Source organism: Choloepus didactylus, chromosome 4 (genome assembly GCF_015220235.1).
Source record: "Choloepus didactylus isolate mChoDid1 chromosome 4, mChoDid1.pri, whole genome shotgun sequence".
Taxonomy (NCBI): domain Eukaryota; kingdom Metazoa; phylum Chordata; class Mammalia; order Pilosa; family Megalonychidae; genus Choloepus; species Choloepus didactylus.
This window is the reverse complement of record NC_051310.1, coordinates 105,065,198-105,088,301: the sequence shown is the minus strand read 5'-3', so window position 1 is coordinate 105,088,301 and position 23,104 is coordinate 105,065,198. Positions and strand designations below refer to the sequence as shown.

General features: G+C 34.8%; 1 protein-coding gene across 8 annotated transcripts in view; it reads left to right on the top strand.

The window, feature by feature from the left end:
* NEO1 (neogenin 1) overlaps positions 1-23,104 on the top strand; it is a 276,268-nt gene that overhangs the window by 154,000 nt on the left and 99,164 nt on the right. For all 8 annotated transcript variants that reach the window (XM_037833488.1, XM_037833484.1, XM_037833483.1 and 5 more), the window contains exon 8: positions 127-247. In XM_037833488.1, the coding sequence (XP_037689416.1) occupies positions 127-247 (121 nt within the window). The remainder of the gene's footprint in view (positions 1-126; positions 248-23,104) is intronic.

Here is a 23,104-nt window from a genome sequence, read left to right as displayed (position 1 = left end):
AAATTCAGTAATTGAATCACAACATTTTGCTTGTTTTTTTCTCCCCAGAAAGAGCATACCCTTAAAGTTTTGAACTAATATTCACCAATTGAATCATAAAATTGTATTTATGTTTTTCTTTCCCAGAAGGAACATAACCTTCAAGTTTTGGGTCTGGTGAAATCAGATGAAGGATTCTATCAGTGCATTGCTGAGAATGATGTTGGAAATGCACAAGCTGGAGCCCAGCTGATAATCCTTGAACATGGTAAGGGGGGCTGGAGTAGTAAGATGGAGGACTGACTCTGTTTGAGGAACTAGTCACCTGTCACTCTGAGACCTCACAGTTAATAATCTGTTTGAAAGGCCGATGTATGGGATAACGAAGAGAAAAAGGAATAGCAGTCTAACCCATTAACATAGTTTAAAATTACCAAGGAACATAATTTTGAATGATATGTAAAAGAAATAGGTATTAAGTTGCTGACTGGGCTTGCTGCCTGATGCCTATAACAACCTATCTGTGATGCCAGGGTTTCGAAGAGAAAAAGAGCTTTTATTGCAAAGCACAATGCAAGGAAAACAGGATGCTTGCCGGCCTCAGCTCTGTCTCTATGAACTAGAGAGCCTCTGAGAGTTTTATAGCATCTTGGCAAAGGTGGGCTTATGATCGTAAGTACAGTGGTTTGAGATGAAGTAGTTAGCGATGGTTTCATTATGGAGCATGTGCAGACAGCTTGCATACTTGGTCATAGGATGTATGTAAGGAAAATGGCAGCTTAAAATGATTATGGGCATGATCTTTAGTAGTACAATGAGGTATAAGTTACTATAGGTTAGAGTTTTGTGCCACTGCACATGTTAGGCAGGCCATCTTTGGTTAGAAATGGCCCCATCTAGTGCAATAAGGGAGGAATTGGGGTGAGTTAGCTCAGGTTTCTTCATTAATAAACATTAAGAGGGCTGTTAACTGAATCAAAAGACTTTTATGTTACAAAACACAATAAATACAGGGTTACTAGATTATTATGAGGCTTTTCAGTTAAAGTTACAAAGCAAAGCATCAAGGCGTCTGGTCTACAGTTCAGTGAGTTATAACAGTTGAAAGTATTTGCCTTTTGGCTACACTACAGTTTATCAGAAGGTTAATAAACATCCAAATAAAGTTGAATAAGCTATGATTATATTTGTTAATTCTCGGTTACATTAAGAAAAGAAAAAATGAACGATTTTAGAGTCTTACTCAAATGAATGTTCTTCCAGTTTCAGTCTTTTTAATCTCAGAAATATAGTTCTGCCTATTAATATATTCTTAAAGTAATGTTTATTTTGCATTGGATTTTTCTTCAGTTTTTCAAAAATAAAGAATTGTTTTTTCTGATCATTACCAAAAAAATGCTTGTTAAAAAATTTAGGCAATGTTGAAAAGTATAAATGTTACTAGAGCTCTGCTGACACAGGAGCCAAGCTCTGCTCCAGGCTTAGGGTGTCGTCAGAAAATTCAAGGAAGAGAAAGCAAGTAGTAGCAGCAACAGGTGAAGTTTATTTGAAGTACAACCTAGGGAAGTGAGCGCAGGCATGCTCCAAGGGAGAGAGATGCCCCAGTTGGCTGTGTTCAGGTTTTTATGTGCTGGCCTGTTGCTATGCCTCAAGCTGGAGCTAGGTTTGGAAAGTCCCCACTCCCCATTACCAAGAGGTAAGCTGGTGTGTTCTTTGCCTTACAGGGAAGCAGTTTTCTGCTTTGCCCTGGGTTCTGCTGCTACTAGGCTGCTATTTTAGACTGGCTGCCTACACCTGGGCCATGGGGTGTCTCATGGCCTGGTTGACCTTTCTAACCTGCTTCATAAAGAAAAATAATCCATTCTGTCAGTCAGGGTTTAATCAGGAGAAACCACACAGTACTTGGAACAGGGAAAATATAATATGTTGAGTTCATAAAGGTACTTGTTGGGGGCATTAGCTATAACAGGGGAGTAAGAAGTAAAGACAAGTCTAAAGAATATAGGAATGGCAGCTATAAGGAGCAGCCACTCTCCCTGGTCTGAGATAGAGCCCTTACGGAAGAGCCCCTCCCTACTCTAAGAGCCCCTCCCCAACTCTAAGACCCCTCACCTACTCTGGCTGAAATCTAGTCTTTGTTGAAGATGGTGCAGCTGTGGTTTACTAGCTGGCAAGGAAACTGCTGTTGTGTTGTGCTGATGAAACTTACTCGAAATTAACACTGTAGGATGCTGAGAAAAGTCTTCTACAGGGAGGTGTCTCACCAAAGGTATTCTACTACAAAACCAACCAAGTAGAGTGGGGTATTGAGAGGAGCTGTTGATCACAGGAGCCTGCCAAGGGACCATACTGGAACCAGGAAAGAAAACCCATTCCTCCTATAATATCTCCAGCACCCTCTATTAATAAAGCTTAACAATGGCAAAGGAAGAATATTTAAAAGGACTGTCTCCCCTTTTGCAGAGTAGGCAGTGAAGGATGAATTTGGAGTTGAGAGGTGATAAATTGACAATTAGCACATGCCCCAAATCCAGCCATCTAGGGGTATTGCATATGAACATACACAGATATACATATGGTTTTACAACTACTTTTTTTCCCCTTCAATAGCATGTTGTGGACATCTTTCCATGTCAGTAAGTGTAGATCTGCATCAGCATTTTTCATTGTTGAATAGTTTATATGCACATTGGTTTATATAACTGATTTCCTATTATTTAACATTTAAAATAGTCCACTGTTTTTTTACTATTAATATTTACTATATTACTATTTACTATTACTGTTGTTTTTTTTTTTTTTTTAACTATTCAACAATGCTGTTTTGAGTTTCTTTATATTATTATTTTATTATACTAAATTACCACAGTGGTGTGTTGCATTAAGGGCCCCTATTAGGTGCGTTATTTGTTTGTTTTAGGAAGTAAAGCATTTCTCATTCTGTTTATTCTTGGGAATGCTTGAAAAAGATGCCACTTTAGACATCTGATCCAGTATTGTGTCAATAAGGTCAGGTACCAGTGTGGCTTCAGGAATAATTTCTCTTACAGCCGTGTACTTGACCAAGGAAGCTACTCATCAAATATGGCACCTCCTCCTGTTTTCCACTAAAAAAAGCATACAGGATTTTATATGTTCTTGAAAATATACTTGATAGTACTGTTAAAAAAAAAGACATAAAATATTATAAGTCCTTTTTTCTTCGTATTGTTGTGATTATGCCCTTCTTTCTCTTCATTGGAAGTGATTAAGACGCCTCTCATTTTTCCTTTTTGGCAGAATGCCTGAGTATAATTATCAAATAAGGCACAAACAGAAGCGGTGAAGTAGATAGACTTATTTCTTTTTACTAGTGGCCATGAGGTTCCTTAGGAAACTTCATGGCTATCTTAGGGTGTATTTACATGGAACCAAGCAAAGGCACTTCAGAATATTTGTGTTTGGGATTACTATGAAATCTAACTCTAACAGTATAAATGGCTGACTATACCAGGAGGTCTCTAAACTAATCCTAATTAGGCTTCTGAAAACTGTTTGATGATTTAATAATCAAGGTCAGAGTGTCAGTGCTTCTTTCATTTCAAGATGTTTTATAGACTAGTAAATTTTTTTAATGTCCTTGTCAGGGATGCATTAAGGATGAATAGATTATAAAAGAGGAAAGTAGGTGTCATATAATTAATTTTGCTTTCTTTTTTAAATTTGCAAGATGACTATTTATGTGGGGAAGCTAAAAGAGGGAATATAATAGTTTATAAGACCTGGCCTTTGCCTCCAGTAGTTTACAACGTAGTAAGGGAGGTAAGAAATGTACAAAACTCTAATATCAGTCCCTAATGATATCTGAGTAGTACAAATTAAGCAGCATAAAGTTCAGAAGAGAGGAATTCTGTTTGTGTGATCAGAGGTATTTTCATGAAAAGTGTCCCTTTTGTAATAGGCCTTGAATGATAAGATTTCTAGATGTTATAAAGAGGGTCTGGGTCAGTATGGAAATGTAGTTGGTATAGTTAGAGTACATGTTCCTGTAAGGAGGTTGGCCTATAAAGGCAGAATAGAACCAGACTGAGAATGCCCTTGATTATAAGCGATTAAAGCATTGCTGCAGTAAGGCAGCCCTAGGGTAGAGTCAATTAAAAGAAGGCAGAGTAGAGGCTGGTTGAAGGAATGTTGTTATAGCAGAATATTGTGATATAAGTACTTGTGCTAGAAAAATGGAATGAAAGGATTCTGATAAAGGGATATTAGTGATTCATCTAATGCAGATTATATTAATTGACTAAATATGCGACATGATGAGAAGTCAGAGATACTTCCAAAGTTCCGTCTAGGTGAATGAATTAGTGGTGAAACTTTACAAAAATAGCAAAGGAAGGTGAATCAAAGTGGAAAGGGAATTCTACTCAGGATGTAAAAAAGTTTGAAAAGAATCTCCCACCCTCACAATAAGAAAAAACTGGATTATCTATAAAATCATAACTTCTCTTGAGCCCATCAGAGAGCTGAACTTGCAAATCAACCAAAGGGCGACAAGCCCACCCTCCCCGGCTCATATGAATTGTTTCCCTGTTGGCAGAGCATGAGAGAAGGAGATGGCTGCTGTAACGGTAGATAAGAAGTCAAATAAAATGTTAACTGATTGTTAAAGGCCAAGTATGGATTAGCATGTTAGTTTGGAATAGCTAGGGGGCCCAGATTCGAGGGGAGTTCACACTTGCTTGCAGATACTTTTCCATTAGCCTCCACAAAGTACTCATGATTAAGATTGCAGGCAAGGCAGAAAAATGGAGAAAGCCCACTTTGGTGGTGTAGAGGTAAAGGAAGTGGTCTGTGGCTACTGAGAAACAGGTACAAAGCCCCTCCTGATTACTGAGTCCCTTCTCTCCCTTAAGCTTTAAACCAGTGGGAAGGAGCAGAAAGCCTTACCTGAAGAATTTCCAGAGGAGGAATAGAAGCAAAACTTCTCTGCCTCTGGGGAGAGAAACACTGGTCCCCAGGACAGAGGCAAAAACCCATTACTGCTGGAGGAAGGGTAGAAGAGAAAACTCTTTACCTCTGAAAGAGATGAAGAAAACCATTTTGGGCCTCAGGATCCTATACCAATTTCAAGGAGAGATCTTTTAGTATGGGGGGTAGGAGCATGATTTTGGCCACCACAGGAAGGAGAGGCACAGAGCCTGCCTAATGCTGAGGCTTGACCAGGACGACAGAGAATCCCATCTGCCCCAACCATGTACCTAGCACAGAGTATCAGACAAAAGCTGTGTGCTGCTGGGAGAGTGGCAAGACTGTGGAGAGATATGTCTGTGGTGTAGGTATGCAGGAATGGTTGAAAACTGGGAAGAAAGGAGGAAAATGTGGTAAAACCCTCCAGCTCTTCATCCTTTATCCTAGGCACAAGACAATGGTAGTGTACCAGTAGAGGAATTTGAACCTGTCGTGCATTGAATGTAACTACAACAATAATAAAACACATATCAAGCGTAACTCCTGATTAGATTGAATAAACCTGTCTACACTATGATTGAAGAACAATGCATGCACGTTTCCAGGTATCTCAGTCTAAACTGTTCTGCACACGATGTTCAATATTCAATAAAAAAGTATTAGATACAAATAAAAAAGCAAGAGTTAAAAAACCCAACCCATTATCAAGAGATAAACCCACAAACAGAACCAGTCTCAGAAGTGACCTGGGTGTTGTGACAATATCAGACAAGGACTTTAAACTAATTATTATTGATATTAGTGGGAAAGGTGGAAAACACACGTGAACAGATGAAGAATTTTGGCAGAGAGATGAAAACCACAGAAAAAGATCAAAAATACTTGCATTTGTCCCAAGAGTGAAGCCTTCATCAAATAAAGGAAACTATTAAAAAAGCAAACAAACAAACAGAAAGAATTTCTTCAAACTCAACAGAACTGAAGAAAGAATAATGAAGTTGAAAATAGATAAATATAAATTATTTAAATTGGAACAAAAGAGAGAAAAGTGGGAATAAACAGTTTCCAAGATGGAACAAATTGGAGATGGTCTAACGAATTGGATCCCACAAGGAGACGAGAATGAGAAAAAGGCAAAACAAATATTTGTAGAGATGATGGCCAGGAAATTTTTAAGTCCTATAAGAAAAAAAAAGTCAACCCAAATTATGTTTCCAGCAAAAATATCTTTCAGAAATGAAAGTGAAAAACAGACCTTTTCAGAACAAAATCTGAGAGAATTAATTGCCAGCAGACTTTTATTACAAGAAATGTTGAAGGGAGTTCTTCAGGCAGAAGGATTCTGAAACCTGACAGAGACGTGAATCTTCACAAAGAAACAAAGAAGTTCAAAATGTGGTTTGTTTTAAATTCAGTTTTATTGAGATATATATTCACATATCATAAATCATCTGTGGTGTACGATCAGCTGTTCGCAGTACCATCATATAGTTGTGCGTTCATCACCAAAATCTATTTTTTGAACATACTCCTTATATCAGAAAAAGCAAGAATAAGAATAAAAAATAAAATAAAAAAGAACACCCAAATCATCCCCCCTCCCACCCTATTTTTCACCCAGTTTTTGTCCTCATTTTTCTACTCATCCGTCCATACAGTGGTTAAAAGGAGTGTGATCCACAAGGTTTTCACAATCACACTCACCCCTTGTAAGCTACATTGCCATACAGTCTGGTCAGATCATGGTTTTTAAAGAAAAAGGTAAATATAATTTTTTTTCTTTTTTAATCACATTAAAAGATAATTGACTGTCTAAAGCAAGGGTCAACAAACTTTTTCTGTTAAAGGCCAAATAGTATTTTAAGATTTGTGAGCCAAGTGGTCTCTTACAGCTGCTTGTCTCTACCATTGTAGCACATGAACAGCCTCAGGGATTGAATGGCCAGGACTTTATTTTAGGAAAACCTCACTTACAAAAACAGATGGCAGGTCCTAGTTTGCTGACCTCTGGTCTAAAGCAAAAATAGTTTATAACATATAAAATTAAAATGTATGAAACATAACACAAAGTGTAGTAGGGTAGAATTTAAAGAAAACCATTGTAAGGTTCTTATACCACATATACATCAGGTTGTATGATATTACTTCAAATAGACTGTGATAAATTGAAAATGCGTATTTCACTAGGGAAATCACTAAAAAATAGGAAAAGAGATATAACTAATAAGTGAATAGTGGATATATAATGGAATCATATAAAGTAGTCAATCCAAAAGAAGGCAGGAAAAGAGAAAAAAGAACAAAGAGTAAGGGACAAATAAATAGTTAGCTAGATAGAAGATTTAAATTTATCCATACTAATAATTACATTAAATACATAAATGGTTCTTGACTACAGAACAAGTCTCACTGCATTTTATAGGATTGAAGTAATACAGGATTGAAGAATATTCTCTGAACTCAATGGAATTAAACTGGAAATAAATAACAGAAAGATACATGGAAAAGTTGTCAAATATTTGGGAATTAAACACCCTTCTAAATAATCCATGGGTCTAAAGAGGAAATCAGAAAATATTTTGAACTAAATGAAAATGAAAACACAGCATCAAAACTTGTGGGATGCAGCTAAAGTAGTGCTATGAGGGAATTTTTAAAAACTAGCTAAGTCTAAATCAGAAGAAGGAAATGATAAACAAATACATGAAATGGAAAACAGAAAAACCAGAGAAAACAGATGAAACCAAATGCAAATTCTCCAAACTGATCAAGAAAAACACAAATTACCTATATCAGAAATACAAATTCTGTAGACTTAATGAGGAATAAGGGAATATTATGAATAACTCTTTGCCAATAAATTTGAAAAGGAAGGTAATAGAACTGATTTGTTTAGGGAGAAAGAGCATCAGTTTAAGATGTGTTATGTTTGAGGTACAGCAGAAAACCAAATAAAAATGTCTAGAACTAGAAGGCAATTCATGTCAGCAGCTCAGGTAGAAGTTGAGGAAGGAAACAAGTTTGGTTTTCATAGATGACAAACTTTTTAACCAAACTCTTCGATTTCTGTAATTTAAGGTGTTTATTGTTTTCTTTTCTTGTGCATAGAGAATACTTGTGATAGTCTATCACACAATTGAAAATTGAAACCCCTTAATACTGTCATCAGTAAATAAAGTTCAAAGGGATTATGTATTACCTAGTCTTGTTTCCCTGCCTTCAGGGGAAAGTCTTAGTTATCCAAGTTCATCCTTAAAATATCCTTTTGAAGAGCTCCGAAGATACCATCACCATAGTCTTCTGATACGCTTTTTGCTGTATGTATCTTTATATATCTTTTTTCTTCTTCTTCCTCCTCCTCCTCTTCCTCATCTTCTTTTCCTCTTTCTCTTCTTCCTCTTCCTCTTCTTCTTCCTCTTCTACCTTCTCCTCTTCTTCCCCCTCTTCTTCCTCTTCATCTTCTTCCTCTTCCTTTTTTTCCTCTTCTTCCTCTTCCTCTTCTTTTTCTTCTTGTCTTTTATTTTTCCTTTATACTTCTTATGCCGTGAATTCATAGGGAATATGTTGCAGTAGCTCAGGCTCCTTTCCATTGGTTCTCACAAAGTGTGCTTCTCTGGGTAGAGCAGAATGGTGCTTCAACCCAGGTACTTTTCCCTTCTTTTTCTGATCATTTTCCTTCACACGTCTCAGGAAGCTATCTCGGCTCTTAGAGTGTTTATATTAGTGCTCAACACGGGCATTAATCCTCTTGGCAAAAATCTTGCCCTTGTTTGTTTACAGCAATACCAATAGCACGCTGGGTAGCATTGTAGACCCTTCTGGCTTTGTCAAGGTGGGGTTTGTGGGGCATTACTTTTTGAAAAGTGCCCATTCCCTTGACTTCTGCAATATCACCTTTCTTGTAGATTCACGTGTATGTGGCCAAACGAACAACATCGTGTTTTCTATAAGACCTAGAAAATACAAAACAGGTGCCTCTCCTCTTTCCCTTTGTGTTTGTCATGTTGGGGAATTACTGCAAGAGGCGGTTCTAAGGCTGAAAAACTGTTTTTTTTCTTAACAGGAGATTTATTCTTGGTTCCTCCTTAAACCACCACTATTTTCTGTGGACTTACTTCTTTTACCTCTAAAAGATAGCATTTACTACCCTACTGTCTTTTCCTTCTTACCAACTCCAGTAAATAAAATTTCTGATAGAACTGATTCTATTCTCCTGATTTTTAAAATCTTCACTATATTCTTAGTGTTGTGTACATCATTTTAAAAATATGGTAGCCTAAAGGAAGGTGGAAATGGAAGCTTGTAAAGCAGAAATATCACTTCTGAACTTCTGTATGTATGATTAAATGTGGATTGGACAGATTATACATTAAATTTACATGGACAATTAGTTGGCGATTTGGAAAGAATTAAATTATATGTTTACCTTCTAACATATCAAAATAAAATATGGAAAAGAGGTAAAATTTAAATTTAATCCATAAAAAGGTTGAAAGAGAATGAAAGTTTTACTAAATATAAAAGAAATAAAAGAAAATACAAGGGAAAAATTTGATATTTTAGAGCATAAAAATTAAAATATTCTGTATATCAGAAATACCTTTATCAAATGAAAGAGGAGCCAAGCTGGTAACTAATTTTGCAAGAATTACAGAAATTTAATATTCTGAATATAGCAAGAACACAGACAAATGGATATGAAAAATAACTATCATAAGCATATAATATACAATAGAGTATAGATTATTTCTAAATATGTGACAAATGTTTCATCTCACTTACAATCCAAAATATGAAATTAAATCAGTGAGACGTCATTTTTGTCTAATAAAGATTTTATAATTTTTAATGAACATTTCTTTGTAATGAATGTTGGCTGGCTAGGGTATAATTAGTTTGCACCTTCTACTCATAGTGAAAATAATTGTTACATCCTATATTAAAACCATTTTGATAATTATATCTTTAAAACTACTAACTCAACCCATTATTTGTTCTTTGAAGAATTTTTCCTGAGGAAGGAATCAGAGATTTGGACAGAGATTTTTAAGTAAGACTGTTCATTTCAGCATTAGAAATTAAAAAAGAAAAAGAGAAATGGGAATAAAGAGAGAAAAGGAAATGACTTACATGTTCCAAAATAGAGGAAGTAGTTAAAATAATTATAGTACATCCTTATGATGGAAAAGTTATTTGGACATTAAAACTCATGCTTTTGAAGACTCTTTAATGATATCAGGAAACTCCCAGGATATAATGTTGAGTGGAAAAGTAAGATACAAAACTATATATACCAGACAATCCAAATTTAATTTTAAAAGTTATACACACACATTTAGACAGTCCCACAGAGGTAGAGAGGTCACTGGTGGTATTTTCTCAATTTTCTAAAGTAACTATCTATTTTATAGTCAGTAAAGGATTTTATTTTTTCAGTTAATATTAAGACAAAACCCACCTTTTACTCTCTATTCGTATAATTGATTTGGTTTTATTTGGAGAATTCACATTTTTGAAAATGTTGAGTTTTTGGAAAGCACTATGCCAAGCAGCATTCCCAGTGGCCGTAAGCACCTGTGTACTTAAAAGATACTTGTATTTTGTTATTAATATTATTATTATTTGATTTTTGTTTATCATCTGCCAGAAAATGTCAGAAATGTTTCCTTCATAACATTTCCCACATTATACGATGATGTGTTTAATAGATTTAGGATATGTATGTAATTCAGAAATAGTACCAAAAAAGAAATTTTACATTTCCATCAGACTGTGCAGACTGAAGGTTCATGGGATTTTAAAAATTAACATGCTTTCTAAAGGATTCTTGTGTGTCTGATTTGCACTATAAATTACATAGAGTTTGGGGGTAGCTCTAAATCATCTCCTTTCTGCTTTTAATTTTTTTCTTACAATCTTTCTAAGTTACATAGCACCTAAAAAGTGAATTTTATTGGTAACCCATCATTTTCACAATGTATTTAAACTGTATAGAGTAGAAAATACATATGTTCTTTTTACCTCCTTTCTGAGCTGTGCTTATAGAAGTATGTTGAGAATGGAAACAAACCTATGTCTGTCAGCAGGCAGACTGGTATTCAGTATCATGCGGATTACTTGGGCCTTTTCCCTCTTTCTGGCTTTCTCTCACCTTAAAGAGCATGTTCTCTGAGTAAATTTTTTCTTCATTTAAGAAAGTAAAGCAGTGCTTTAAAAGGAAATCTTTGTGTTTTAATGATGACGACTTTAAAAATGATCATACTTTTTGTATTAAGTTGAAACCCAGTGTGAAGTTTTTACTGATTATGCAGATTCTTACTTTTTGACTATTGTTACCCATATGTGACCTCAGTAAAGTATTTTTTAAATTCAATTTTATTGAGATTGTTCACGTACCATTTGATCATCCAAAGTGCATAGTTAGTTGCCCATGGTACCATCATACAGCTGTGCATCCATCACCACAATTAATTTTTTTTCAATTTTTAGAACATTTGGATTACTCCAGAAAAGAAAGAAAAACAAAAAAGGAAACTCAAATCCTCCCATACCCCTAACCACCCCTCCTTCATTATTGACTCATAGTATTGGTATAGTACATTTGTTAGTGTTGATGAAAGAATGTTAGAATACTACTAACTGTAGTATATAGTTTGTAATAGGTATATTTTTTCCCTATATACCTCTCTATTATTGACTTCTAGAGTCATACATTTGTTCTAGTTCATGAAAGAGATTTCTATTATTTATACAGTTAATCACAGACATTGTCTACCACAAGATGCACTGTTTTATATACATTCCCATGTTTTAACCTCCAACTTTCCTTCTGGTGACATACATGACTCTAAACTTCCCCTTTCCACCACATTCACACACCATTCAGCACTGTTATTTATTCTCAAAGTAACATGCTACCATCACCTCTGTCCATTTCCAAACACTTAAGTCCAACCTAGTTAAAAATTCTGCTCATAATAAGCAACTGCTCCCCATTCTCTAGCCTCATTCTATATCCTGGTAACTTATATTTCATTTCTATGAGTTTACATATTATAATTAGTTCATATCAGTGAGACCATACAATATTTGTCATTTTGTGTCTGTCTTATTTCACTCAATATTGTGCCTTCAAGGTTTCTTCATCAACCCTTTTTTTTTAAGATGGTTTTGTTCACCTACCATACATTCCGTCCAAAGTAAACAATTGATGGTTCCCTGTATAATCACTTATGCATTCATCACCATCACCACTATCTATATAAGGACATCTCCATTTCTTCCACAAAGAAGGCGGAAGAGTCAAAGAAGGTCGAGAGACAAAAGAAAGAAAGAAGAAAAACAGCTAAAAAGCAACAAAAGGAAAGCTAGAATTAAACTAAAGTACTATAAAAGAGTCAGACAACATCACCAATGTCAAAAGTCCCATACCCCTTCCTTATGTCCCCCTCTTATAGGCATTTAGCATTGGTATATTGCCTTTGTTACATTAAAGGAAGCATAATACAATGTTTCTGTTAACTGTAGTCTCTAGTTTGCATTGATTGTATTTTTTTTCCCCAATACCAGCCCATTTTTAACACCTTGGAAGCTTGACATTCATTTGTTCTCCCTCATGTAAAAACATATTTGTATATTTTATCACAATTGTTGAGCACTCTAGGTTTCACTGAGTTATACAGTCCCACTCTTTATCTTTCCTCCTTCCTTCTTGTGTCCCACAAGCTCCTAACCTTCCTCTGTCAGCCATACTCACAGTCATCTTTGTTCAGTGTTCTTATATTATTGTGCTACCGCCACCCAAAATTGTGTTCCAAACCTCTCACTCCTATGTTTTCCTATCTGTCTGTAGTGCTCCCTTTAGTATTTCCTATAGAGCAGGTATCTTATTTACAAACTCTCTCATTGTCTATTTGTCAGAGAATATTTTAAACTTTCCCTCATATTTGAAAGACAGTGTTGCTGGATATAGGATTCTTGGTTGGTGGTTTTTCTCTTTCAGTATCTTAACTATATCACCCCACTTCCTTCTTGCCTGCATGGTTTCTACTGAGAAATCCGCACATAATCTTATCAAGCTTCCTCTGTATATGATGGATCACTTTTCTCTTGCTGCTTTCAAGATTCTCTTTGTCTTTGACTTTTTATAATCTGATTATTAAGTGTCTTGTCATCTATCTATTCAGATCTATTCTGTTTGGGATATGCTGCGCTTCTTGGATCTGTAATTTTATGTCTTTCATGAGAGATGGGAAATTTTCATTGATTATTTCCTTTGTTATTGCTTCTGCCCCTTTTCCCTTCTCTTCTCTTTCTGGGGCACCCATGACATGTACATTCATGTGTTTCATGTTGTCATTCAATTCCCTGAGACATTGCTCATATTTTTCTATTCTGTTCTCTGTTCTTTTGTGTGTAGGCTTTCAGGTATCCTGTTCTCCAGTTCCTGAGTGTTTTCTTCTGTGTCTTGAGATCTGCTGTTGTATGTCTCTATTGTGTTTTTCATCTCTTGTGTTTTGCCTTTCATCTCTTGTGTTTTGCCTTTCATTTCTATCGATTCTGGCAGTTGTTTTTTTTCCAAACTTTCAATTTCTACCTTATGTTCACCCAGTGTTTTCTTTATATCCTTCATGTCTTTTGCCATATGCTCCCTGAATTAGTTTTTGAATTTATTTAGCATATTTCTTTGAAAATCTTTGATTGTTTCATTAAAATGAAACAATAGCTCAACTGTATCTTAATTGAGGTGTAAGTTTGTTCCTTTCACTGGGCCATATCTTCATTTTTCCTAGTGTAATTTGTAGTTTTCTCTTGTCTGGGCATCTGGTTTCCTTGGTTACCCTAATCAGATTTTCCCACACCAGAAGGGGTTCAGGTCTCAGAGTGGGGCTATATTCAGAGTCTGGTTTCCCTGAGGGTGTGTCTTAGAAGATTGACAGACTTTTCTGAGGCCTGTAGCTGCTGTGCTTTTCCTAACGTGTACAGCAGGTGGCACCTGTCAGCCTGTTGCTCCCGACTGGTGTAAGGAGGTTTGGCCCCTTTTAATTCTCAGCGTTTGACTTTTTTCCCCCAGGCCCTGGGGTTTGAGTTCTGAAGGGAAGGCCTGCACTAGAGGTGGGCCCCACCTTCTTCCTCTTAGGGAAGATACACCCCCTAGGGAGCTATCTTCTGCATTTGAATTGCTCCTTTGTCTCTCTGACTCTGTTAACTCCATCCCTGTCTGGGTCAGAATGCTGCGAACTGAAAATGGCTGAGGCTTTCTCCACTGAACCACTCAAGCAGAGAGAGAGAGAAAAAGGGAAAGCCCCCTTTCAGAGTCAGTCCACAGCCCCCCAGTTTATGATTCTGATAGTTTATGATTCTAAGTTAACTGTCGTCAGTGGAAGTCTGTTTCACTTAAAACTTTTTAAAAGAAATAAGTGGTGATGGGGAGAAGAGGCAGAAGTGGAGGAGGAGAATGAAGAACATAAGGATAAGAAAAGAAAGTCAGACTTGGTGTGTTAATAACTAAAAGGAAATAAGTGCTGGTGACTCTAAGGTGGAGAGGTAGGTGTTAAAGGGAGAACTTTAAACTACAGATAGTTTGCCAGCATGTCTTTATGACTGACACCTGAGAGACACTTAAACACTAAAACAGAATGGAATCAGCTATTGAAAATGGAAAGAAAGCTTTTGTGCTGCTGCTCATCTTCACATGCTTTATTTAAAAATAATGTTAAGTATTTGATTGAGCATCTTTGGCACTCAGCTTTATTTCTGTAGAAGGAGTTTTCTGCTCCCCTCTGAAATGTGTGGCTGTATATACTAGCCATAAGGCTGGTCACTAGTGCTTGGCTGCAGGAAAGGCTTTGGAGTGCCCCAATTAGCCTGTTAGATAATTAGACAGCATGGTTTTTAAAGTTAATTATTACTTTTGAATATTAAATGAAATTTCATAACTCTTGTTACAATAAATAAAACATTCATGCAATAACACCAGAAAACAGAAATTCTAATCAAACTGGAAGGTTGAATGAAAAGTTTTGTTTCAAGCAAAACATTTAAAATGCAGCTTTTAATCTTTAGTTTTATTTTTATGCATGTTTTCAGTAACAACAACCCTTTTTTTTAAATTCAATTCAATTTTATTGAGATATATTCACATACCATACAGTCATCTATGGTGTACAATCAGCTGTTCACAGTACCATCATGTAGTTATGCCTTCATCACTCCAATCTATTTTTGACCCCTTTTCTTACACCAGACAACAACCCTTTTGATTGTAGATTATCTTGTGTCTTTAAATATTTAACTGAACATAAAGCAAATTAATATTGGCTTTTTATGCTACAATCATTTGTTTTTTAAATAATCATCTGTTAAATGATATATTATTTAAAAGCATAACAAATTATTGCAAGTATGTTAATAGTAGTAAGAATTAAATAAGGTAAAATATCTGTGTTTTTTATCCATTAAGTATTTATTGGCCTCTCCTGTCAGTTTAAATTTAAAATTAGCTTCCAAAATTATCATGTAAGATTGGAATATAAAAACAGACAGATACACTTTTTCTCTGTGTGTATTTTCATATTAAGTCTGGTAATGGTCAGTTTTAGGACCAGTAAGGGAAGAATGGTTGGTAAAAAGGGAGTAGCATGAACTTGTTTTTAGTAAAGGAAATTCATACTTCACCAACTCATTAAATGACTTCTAGGATATTATGGCCCAGATAGATAAGGATAAATATTGAGCAACACTTTTTAAATTTTTTGACAGAAACATTTATCAAAAATTCCATGTAGTATTTGAGTTAATGTTGAATAATAGAAGTTCTGGAATAAGTGACTCATGGCTTGACATGATTAAAAGTTGGCTGCATAGCAGGAAATTATTAGTCATTAGTGGAATATTTTAAATCTAAAATGCTAAGATATGTGATAGTTGGTTTGATTTTACTCAAAAGATAAATTCTAATCAGTTATTTTTCCCTTTTTGTGGCAATAATTACAAATTTAGGAAAAATTTTACCCAAGACAACTGTGGTCTGTTTTGATTTTTTAGTCATGAATTCTGTGTTTGGGAACTTTCTGAGATTGAAAATTCTTTTGACTAATATCAAGGCCTGGGTTCTAGTTCTTGCCTGCCATTAACTTGCTGAATGAGTGAGTCTGGTACTGAAATGCTGTGATTTGTATTTTCTATATAATGAAGGAATTAAATTAAATTATCTGTTAGGTCCCTTGTCACTCCAAATACTCTACTAAATGCAGATGTTTCAGAAGTTAGATGCATTGAGTCTAAGATGCATTTCAAAGTAAGTTTTCTGTCTAGGTAAATACATTATTTGCGGACAGATTGAGGCATTGGAGTTAGTGAATAATTTTAGGTTACCTGCTATAGTATGTGTAATGAAACAAATCTTGTGCTAAGAATCTAGAAGTATTAACATTATGTCCCATCCCCAATATGGGTGAGAGAGTTAATCTCTCTGAGCATCAGTTTTGTCACCTATAAATACGTGATCTCTGCATAGCACACTGCTGGGGGGCAAATAGAATAATTTATGTAAAGTATATTGTAAATTTTAAGTACTCTGTACCTTTAAGATAAAAGTAACTTGAAAGAATATGTAAAGCCAAAGTTCCAATGGAAATTCATTTATCTAAATTAAAATGATTATAAAGGTAAACTTCTTGAAGCCAGATTTGAACATTTTTTAAAAAATAGACAACAAAAATCTGTTTAATATGCATTTAGATAATTTAAATTTACAAGACACAAAGAAAATCTTATGTGACCAGATTGTAAGCCATCTGAAATGGTCTGGTTAAAGTAAACTTGCATTGTAGTATTTTTTAATAAACAGAACACATGTTCATTGTCAAAAACATGAACACATAATTGAACAAAACACAACTAAATTTACTTTCTAACCTTTCTCCTAATCTCACTTTCTGCAGATAGCCCTTGTTAACCAACATTGCCCATGTATTGATTCATTCAGTAAATATTTATTGAGCAAAATTCTACTTGCCAATCCTTGTGCTAAGTGGTGGAGATGGAATAGGGAACAAGTAGACACGATTCTTTGCCCTCATACTGCTTGTATTTTATTAGTAAAGACAGACAATAAACAAGTGGACAAACAAAATAATTATAGTTTTCATGCCTACTTAAAATAGAAAGGATACTCTGGTAAAGGATTATTGGTGGTAGGGTAGGAGTTATTTTAAACAGGGCAGACAAAGAGGGCCTTTCTGAGGTAGTGATATTTAAGTGGAGACCTGAAGGAACCTTCTGTATGTTTGTGTGTTTTATGCTTACACATGCATATGTATACATTCACCTATAAGCTTTATTTACACAAATGAAATCATATTTTTCTGTGATTCACTAGTACTTTGTGGACAGGTCAGTACTTATTTTATCTTATTTTTTTGTAACTGCTTCATACTCATCAGACTGGAATATGAGAGTTGTACTTTTGCATTACTGATGGCAGTGTAAATTTTTTTGAAATGCAATTTAATAATTTAAATTCTTATACCCTTTCATCAAATAATATTGTTTTGGCAATTTATATCTCAGATAGAATTAACCAAATATTTAAAGATATGTGTGTTAGACTAGCATAAATCTGGAAACAAATTAAATACATGAGTATACTACAATACTAGGTAGTATTAAAAAGAATAAGGTAGATCTATGTACAGTGATATGGAAAAATACCCAAGATTGTATTAATGAAGCAGGTTGCATAGTAGCAGGTTGTGTAGTCTAATTTCATTTGTGTAAAAGTGAGGGGGAAGAATATAGATGTATATATGTATGTGTAAGAAAGTTCTACAAATCTGTACAAAATCTGTTAATAGGGGTTATATCTCGGGAATAGGATTGGAGAAGTCTGAAGATAAGGAAGAAAGGACAAATGATGTATTGTAAAATTTTGAAAAGCCAAATAAAAAATCTGTGTTGGAAATTAAATTTGAATATTTAAATAGGGCCTATACATGTATTTTCTACTTTGTTCAGTGTAGCTGAAAACTTTTTGGGTTTTTATTTCTTGAAACAAAATGCTATGAGTGATAAACAGGTTAAGAATATATGTTATCTGCAAATATTGCCTGTTCTAGCACTTTTTCCCTGAAAGATGAATCATGTTACACAAATGCTAAAGTAGTTTAGTATAGTTTATTAAAATATTTAAAATGAATTTATTTTGTTTTTTTTATATAGTCAATCAATATCTTTTATTCAATTTTATTGAGATATATTCACATACCATACGGTCATCCGAAATGTACAATCAGTTGTTGACAGTATCATCATATAGTTGAGCATTCATCACCACAATTTTTTAACATTTTCTTTACTCAAAAAAAAAAAACATAAAATAAGAATAAAAATAAAAGCAAAAAGAAAACCCAAAACATCCCATACCTATAGAATCTATAAAACGCTTAAGGTTTTTCACAGTAATTCCCATGGCAGCCAAGGTAGGGCATCCAGCAAAGTGGGATAGAGTATTGACAGTGGGGCTTTGGCTTTTCTTTATATGACTCTCCTGTAAGGAGACTGTGCATTTATCACCCCAATCAATTTTTTGAACATTTTCATTGCCCCCCAAAATAAGAATAAAAATTAAAATAAAAGTAAAAAAGAATACCTCAAACATTTCGTACCCCCCTCACCCCCCATTATTCATTTACTTTTTGTCCCCCTTATTTCTACTCATTTGTCCATACATTGTGAACCACAATGTTTTCACAATCACACAGTCACACCGTGTAAGCTATATAGTTATACAGTTTCTTCAAGAATCAAGGCTACTGGGTTGCAGTTCAACAGTTTCAGGTATTTCCTTCTAGCTGTTAAATACACTAAAAAGGGCTGTCTACATATTGCAGAATGACCTCTTGACTTCATTTGAAATCTCTCAGCCACTGAAATTTTATTTTGTTTCATTTCTCCTCCCCCTCTTGGTCAAAAAGGCTTTCTCAATCCCACGATGCCGGGACCAGGGTCATCTCTAGGAGTCATGTCCCACGTTGTCAGGGAGATTTACACCCCTGGGAGTCATGTCCCACGTAGGGGGAAAAACCAACAAGCATTTTATTGTGTATGTGCTATATAAATAGAGATTTACAGTTATCTGGCAGAGATATATATATGTGTGTGTGTGTGTATGTATGCACACACATACACACACATGCTGTTGTGGGCTATTAGTGGAGAAAATTTAGATTGGACCTTAAAGACCTGAGTATAGCCTAGCTGAGTTGGAGACTCAGTTAAGTAATTTGCCTTTATATCACATAACTAGTTACAAATTCCTTTCTGGGCACAAAACTGGATTTAGAGATTATCAGAGAGCTAGCTTGAATTTGCATTTGAAGCTATTATTTTGTTGTAAGAAAAGAATCTGTTATGCAGTGCTAAAAACACCAGAAGGAAGATAGTATGTCTGAATATCTTTTAATTGGTAGCTATATTTAAAAGATACTAAATTATACAATAATGTCATGGTTGGTAGAATATCATTTGGGTCTAAATGACATCATTGACAATCTGGCTCCTTATAGTTTCAATGCTGGATCACTGTGTCTTTCATTTTAGGTTATAGAGTTTTTGCTGTTGAGAATATCTCACAATTAATGCATGCTTAAGAGTCCATTGGAAATAAAAAGTGTAGTATGATTTGATACGCATTTTGAGAAGTATTTTTGTTATTTGCATTTTAAATTCTGTTACTGCCTCATACATACTATAATATGTCCTAATTTTTTAAGCTGTATGCATTAAAAAAAAAAAAACCCTTTGTTTACCACCAGTATTATTCTCTGAATTTCCGCTTACCCAGAGTCCACCCAAGCATTGTAGATCCCATATGATAAAATGCGTGTGAGACTTTTCTCTTCCTCCTTTCCTCCAGGATGCCAGAATCTTACTGAAGGGCAGCTTTTTGGTTTAGGATGAAAGGAGAGAAGGCTATCTTTTTTCTGAGCTCACCGCTGTGGTAGGTGCGTCATCAACATCTGGCACACCTTTTTTAATGAGTGCTTTTAATGTCAGGAAAAAAGTCAGATGACTTCCTTAAAATTGAAACATCTCTCCTGCACACAAGAATGGGAGGAGGATTTTATGTTCATTTTATTTTATAACTTCCTTCAATTGTTTACATAAGTCATTTGTTTAAACCAGCAGTTCACTGCCAGGGCTGCTTATCGGAGCATACCCGCATGCATACTGCAAAACTTCCCAATAGAATGAGTTCCCATGTTATCAGATTAGCATCTTCTCTGCCTTTGGGATTTAGTCCCGTAGAGGTGGAGTGCTAAAGCATGAACTTTGATTGGGCCTCAGACTTCTATCTACTATCTAATCCTGTTAGGTTTCTCTGTTCTACACCCTCTCCCTTCCCTGTGTATCAATTATTTTAGCCCTCATGCTTCTCAACCTACACTTCCCTTTCTTTCAGCAGATCACCTCCTATCCCAATTCACTGGAATTTGGGATTATTTTTCTAATCTAATGGTGGTCAGTTTTTTGGTGACGATTCTATGGGTATTATGTTTGCTGGATATAATGGTTTAGATATCTGTTAGATCAAGCTTGTTAATTACATTATTAAAACCCTTTTATAGCTTATGTAGCTTTTGTCTATTTAATATGTCAATTACTAAGAAAATCTGTTTAAAAGAAAGGTGTGATTGCAAATGTGCTCAATTCTTGTATATTTCTAACTCTTTGCTTTATGTAATTATGAGCTATGCTGTTAATTATTAAGAGTCATGACATCTTCCTGGTGGATTACTGTGTTTTATCAGTTCTAAGACAACATGGTTTGTAAAATGCATCCTGGTTTCGGAGATGTTAAAACATGACGAAGTTGCATCTTATATTCAAGAAAACATGATAATCATTTTATCAGCAGGTAACATTAATTTTGCTCTGGCTAATGCTTGTTGCCTTCAATTCTTTTTTGTTTAATACTCATGTTACTATATCTGCTTTCTTTTTGATGGCATTGTCTGATATACTTTTTTCTATTCTTTTCCAACTTTGATAGCCTTTTGTTTTATGATTATCTGTTATAGACATCTTTACACTTAGGCCTTACTGAATCATATTCATTTGTTTCTATTTATCAAATGATTACCCTTAAAAATTTGCACATATTTAACCATATATGTCTGTAGTCTCACTTAGTGTTGATCACGATCTCTTCTCACCAAATAAAAACCTTATCATGCCTTCTTGCTCATATGCTGTGCCTTCCCACCAAACCATATCCTCTGGGCTATAATTTCTACTTTCTTGGATTCACTGTTTTGAGCTTATTCTGCTAGAGTATATCTTACAAGTAAATTTCTGAGTGTGCAAAAAATAAATTTTTGAGACTTTGCATATCTGAAAATATATTATTTGCCCTCATACAAGTTTTCATTGTCTTTTAGAATATGGTTAGAATTTGTTTCTTGTTCACTGGTATATTGTAGATCGCCTGTTTTTGTTCTCTGAAAGATTTGGGGACTTTTATCTTTATCCTTTGAGTTCTGAAATTTCATTATGTGGACTTCTTTCCTCCACACCCTCAATTTATACTGCCCAGCATTTAGTGGTCCCTTTAAATTTAAAGACTTCCTGTCCATGAACACAGAATGTTTTTCCACCTATTTAGGTCTTCTTTGATTTCTTTTAGCAATGTTTTGTCGTTTTCTGTGTATAGATCCTTTACATCCTTGGTTAAGTTTATTCCTAGATACTTGATTCATTTTGTTGTTGTTGTGAATGGATTTTTTTTTCTTAATTGCCTCCTCAGCTCATTACTAGTATATAGAAACACTAATGATTTTTGCACATTGATCTTGTATCCCTCTACTTTGCTGAATTTGTTTAATAGCTTGAGTAGCTTTGTCATAGATTTCTTGGGATTTTCCAAATATAGGATCATGTCATCTGCAAATAATGAGAGTTTTACTTCTTCCTTTCCAATTTGTATGGCTTTTATTTCTTATCTTGTCTAATTGCTCTAGCTAGAACTTCCAGCTCAATGTTGAATAACTGGTGACAGTGGGAATCCTTGTCTTGTTCCTGAACTTAAGGGAAAGGCTTTCAGTCTCTCACCATTGAGTGCAATGTTGCCTGTGGGTTTTTCATAAATGCTCTTTGTCATATTGAGGAAGTTTCCTTCGATTCTTATCTCTTGAAGTAATTTTAGCAAGAAAAGATGCTGAATTTTTTCAAATGCCTTTTCACCATCAATTGAGATGATCATGTGATTTTTCCCTTTTGATTTGTTAATGTGTTGTATTACATTATTCATTTTCCTGTGTTGAACCACCCTTGCATGCCTGGAATAAACCCCACTTGGTTGTGGTGTATTATTCTTTTAATTGCCATTGGATTTGATTTGCAAGTATTCTATTGAGAATTTTTCCATCTATGTTCATTAGAAAGATTGGCCTGTAGTTTTCCTTTCTTTTAGTATCTTTATCAGGTTTTGGTATTGGAGTGATGTTAGCATTATATTAGTTAGTGTCCCCTTTTCTTCAATTTTTTGGGAAGAGTTTGAGCAGGAATGGTGTTAATTATTCTTGGAATGTTTGATAACATTCCCCTGTGAAGCCATCTGGCCCTGGGCATTTCTTTGTAGGGAGGTTTTTGATGACTGATTGAATCTCTTTACTTGTGATTGGTTTGTTGAGGTCTTCTGTTTCTTCTCGAGTCAGTATAGGTTGTTAACATGTTTCTAAGAAATTGTCCATTTCATCTAAATTGTATGGTTTGTTGGCATACAGTTGTTCATTGTATCCTCTTTTTTATTTCTCCAGAGTCCATGGCAGTGACCTCCTTTTCTGATTTTATTTATTGGATTTTATTTATTTTGATTTTGGATTCTGATTTTATTTATTTGGATCTTCTTTTTTATGCTTCGTCAGTCTAGTTAAGGGTTTGTCAATCTTGTTGATCTTCTCAAAGAACCAACTTTTAGTTTTATTTGTTCTATTTTTTTGTTCAATTAATTTATTTCTGCTTTAATCTTTGTTATTTCTTTTCTTCCACTTGCCTTAGAGTTTGTTTGCTGCTCTTTCTCTAGTTTGTTCAGTTGTTCAGTTAGATCTTTGGTTTTAGTTCTTTCTTCCTGTTTAATGTAGGCGTTTAGAGCTATAAATTTCCCTCTCAGCACCAC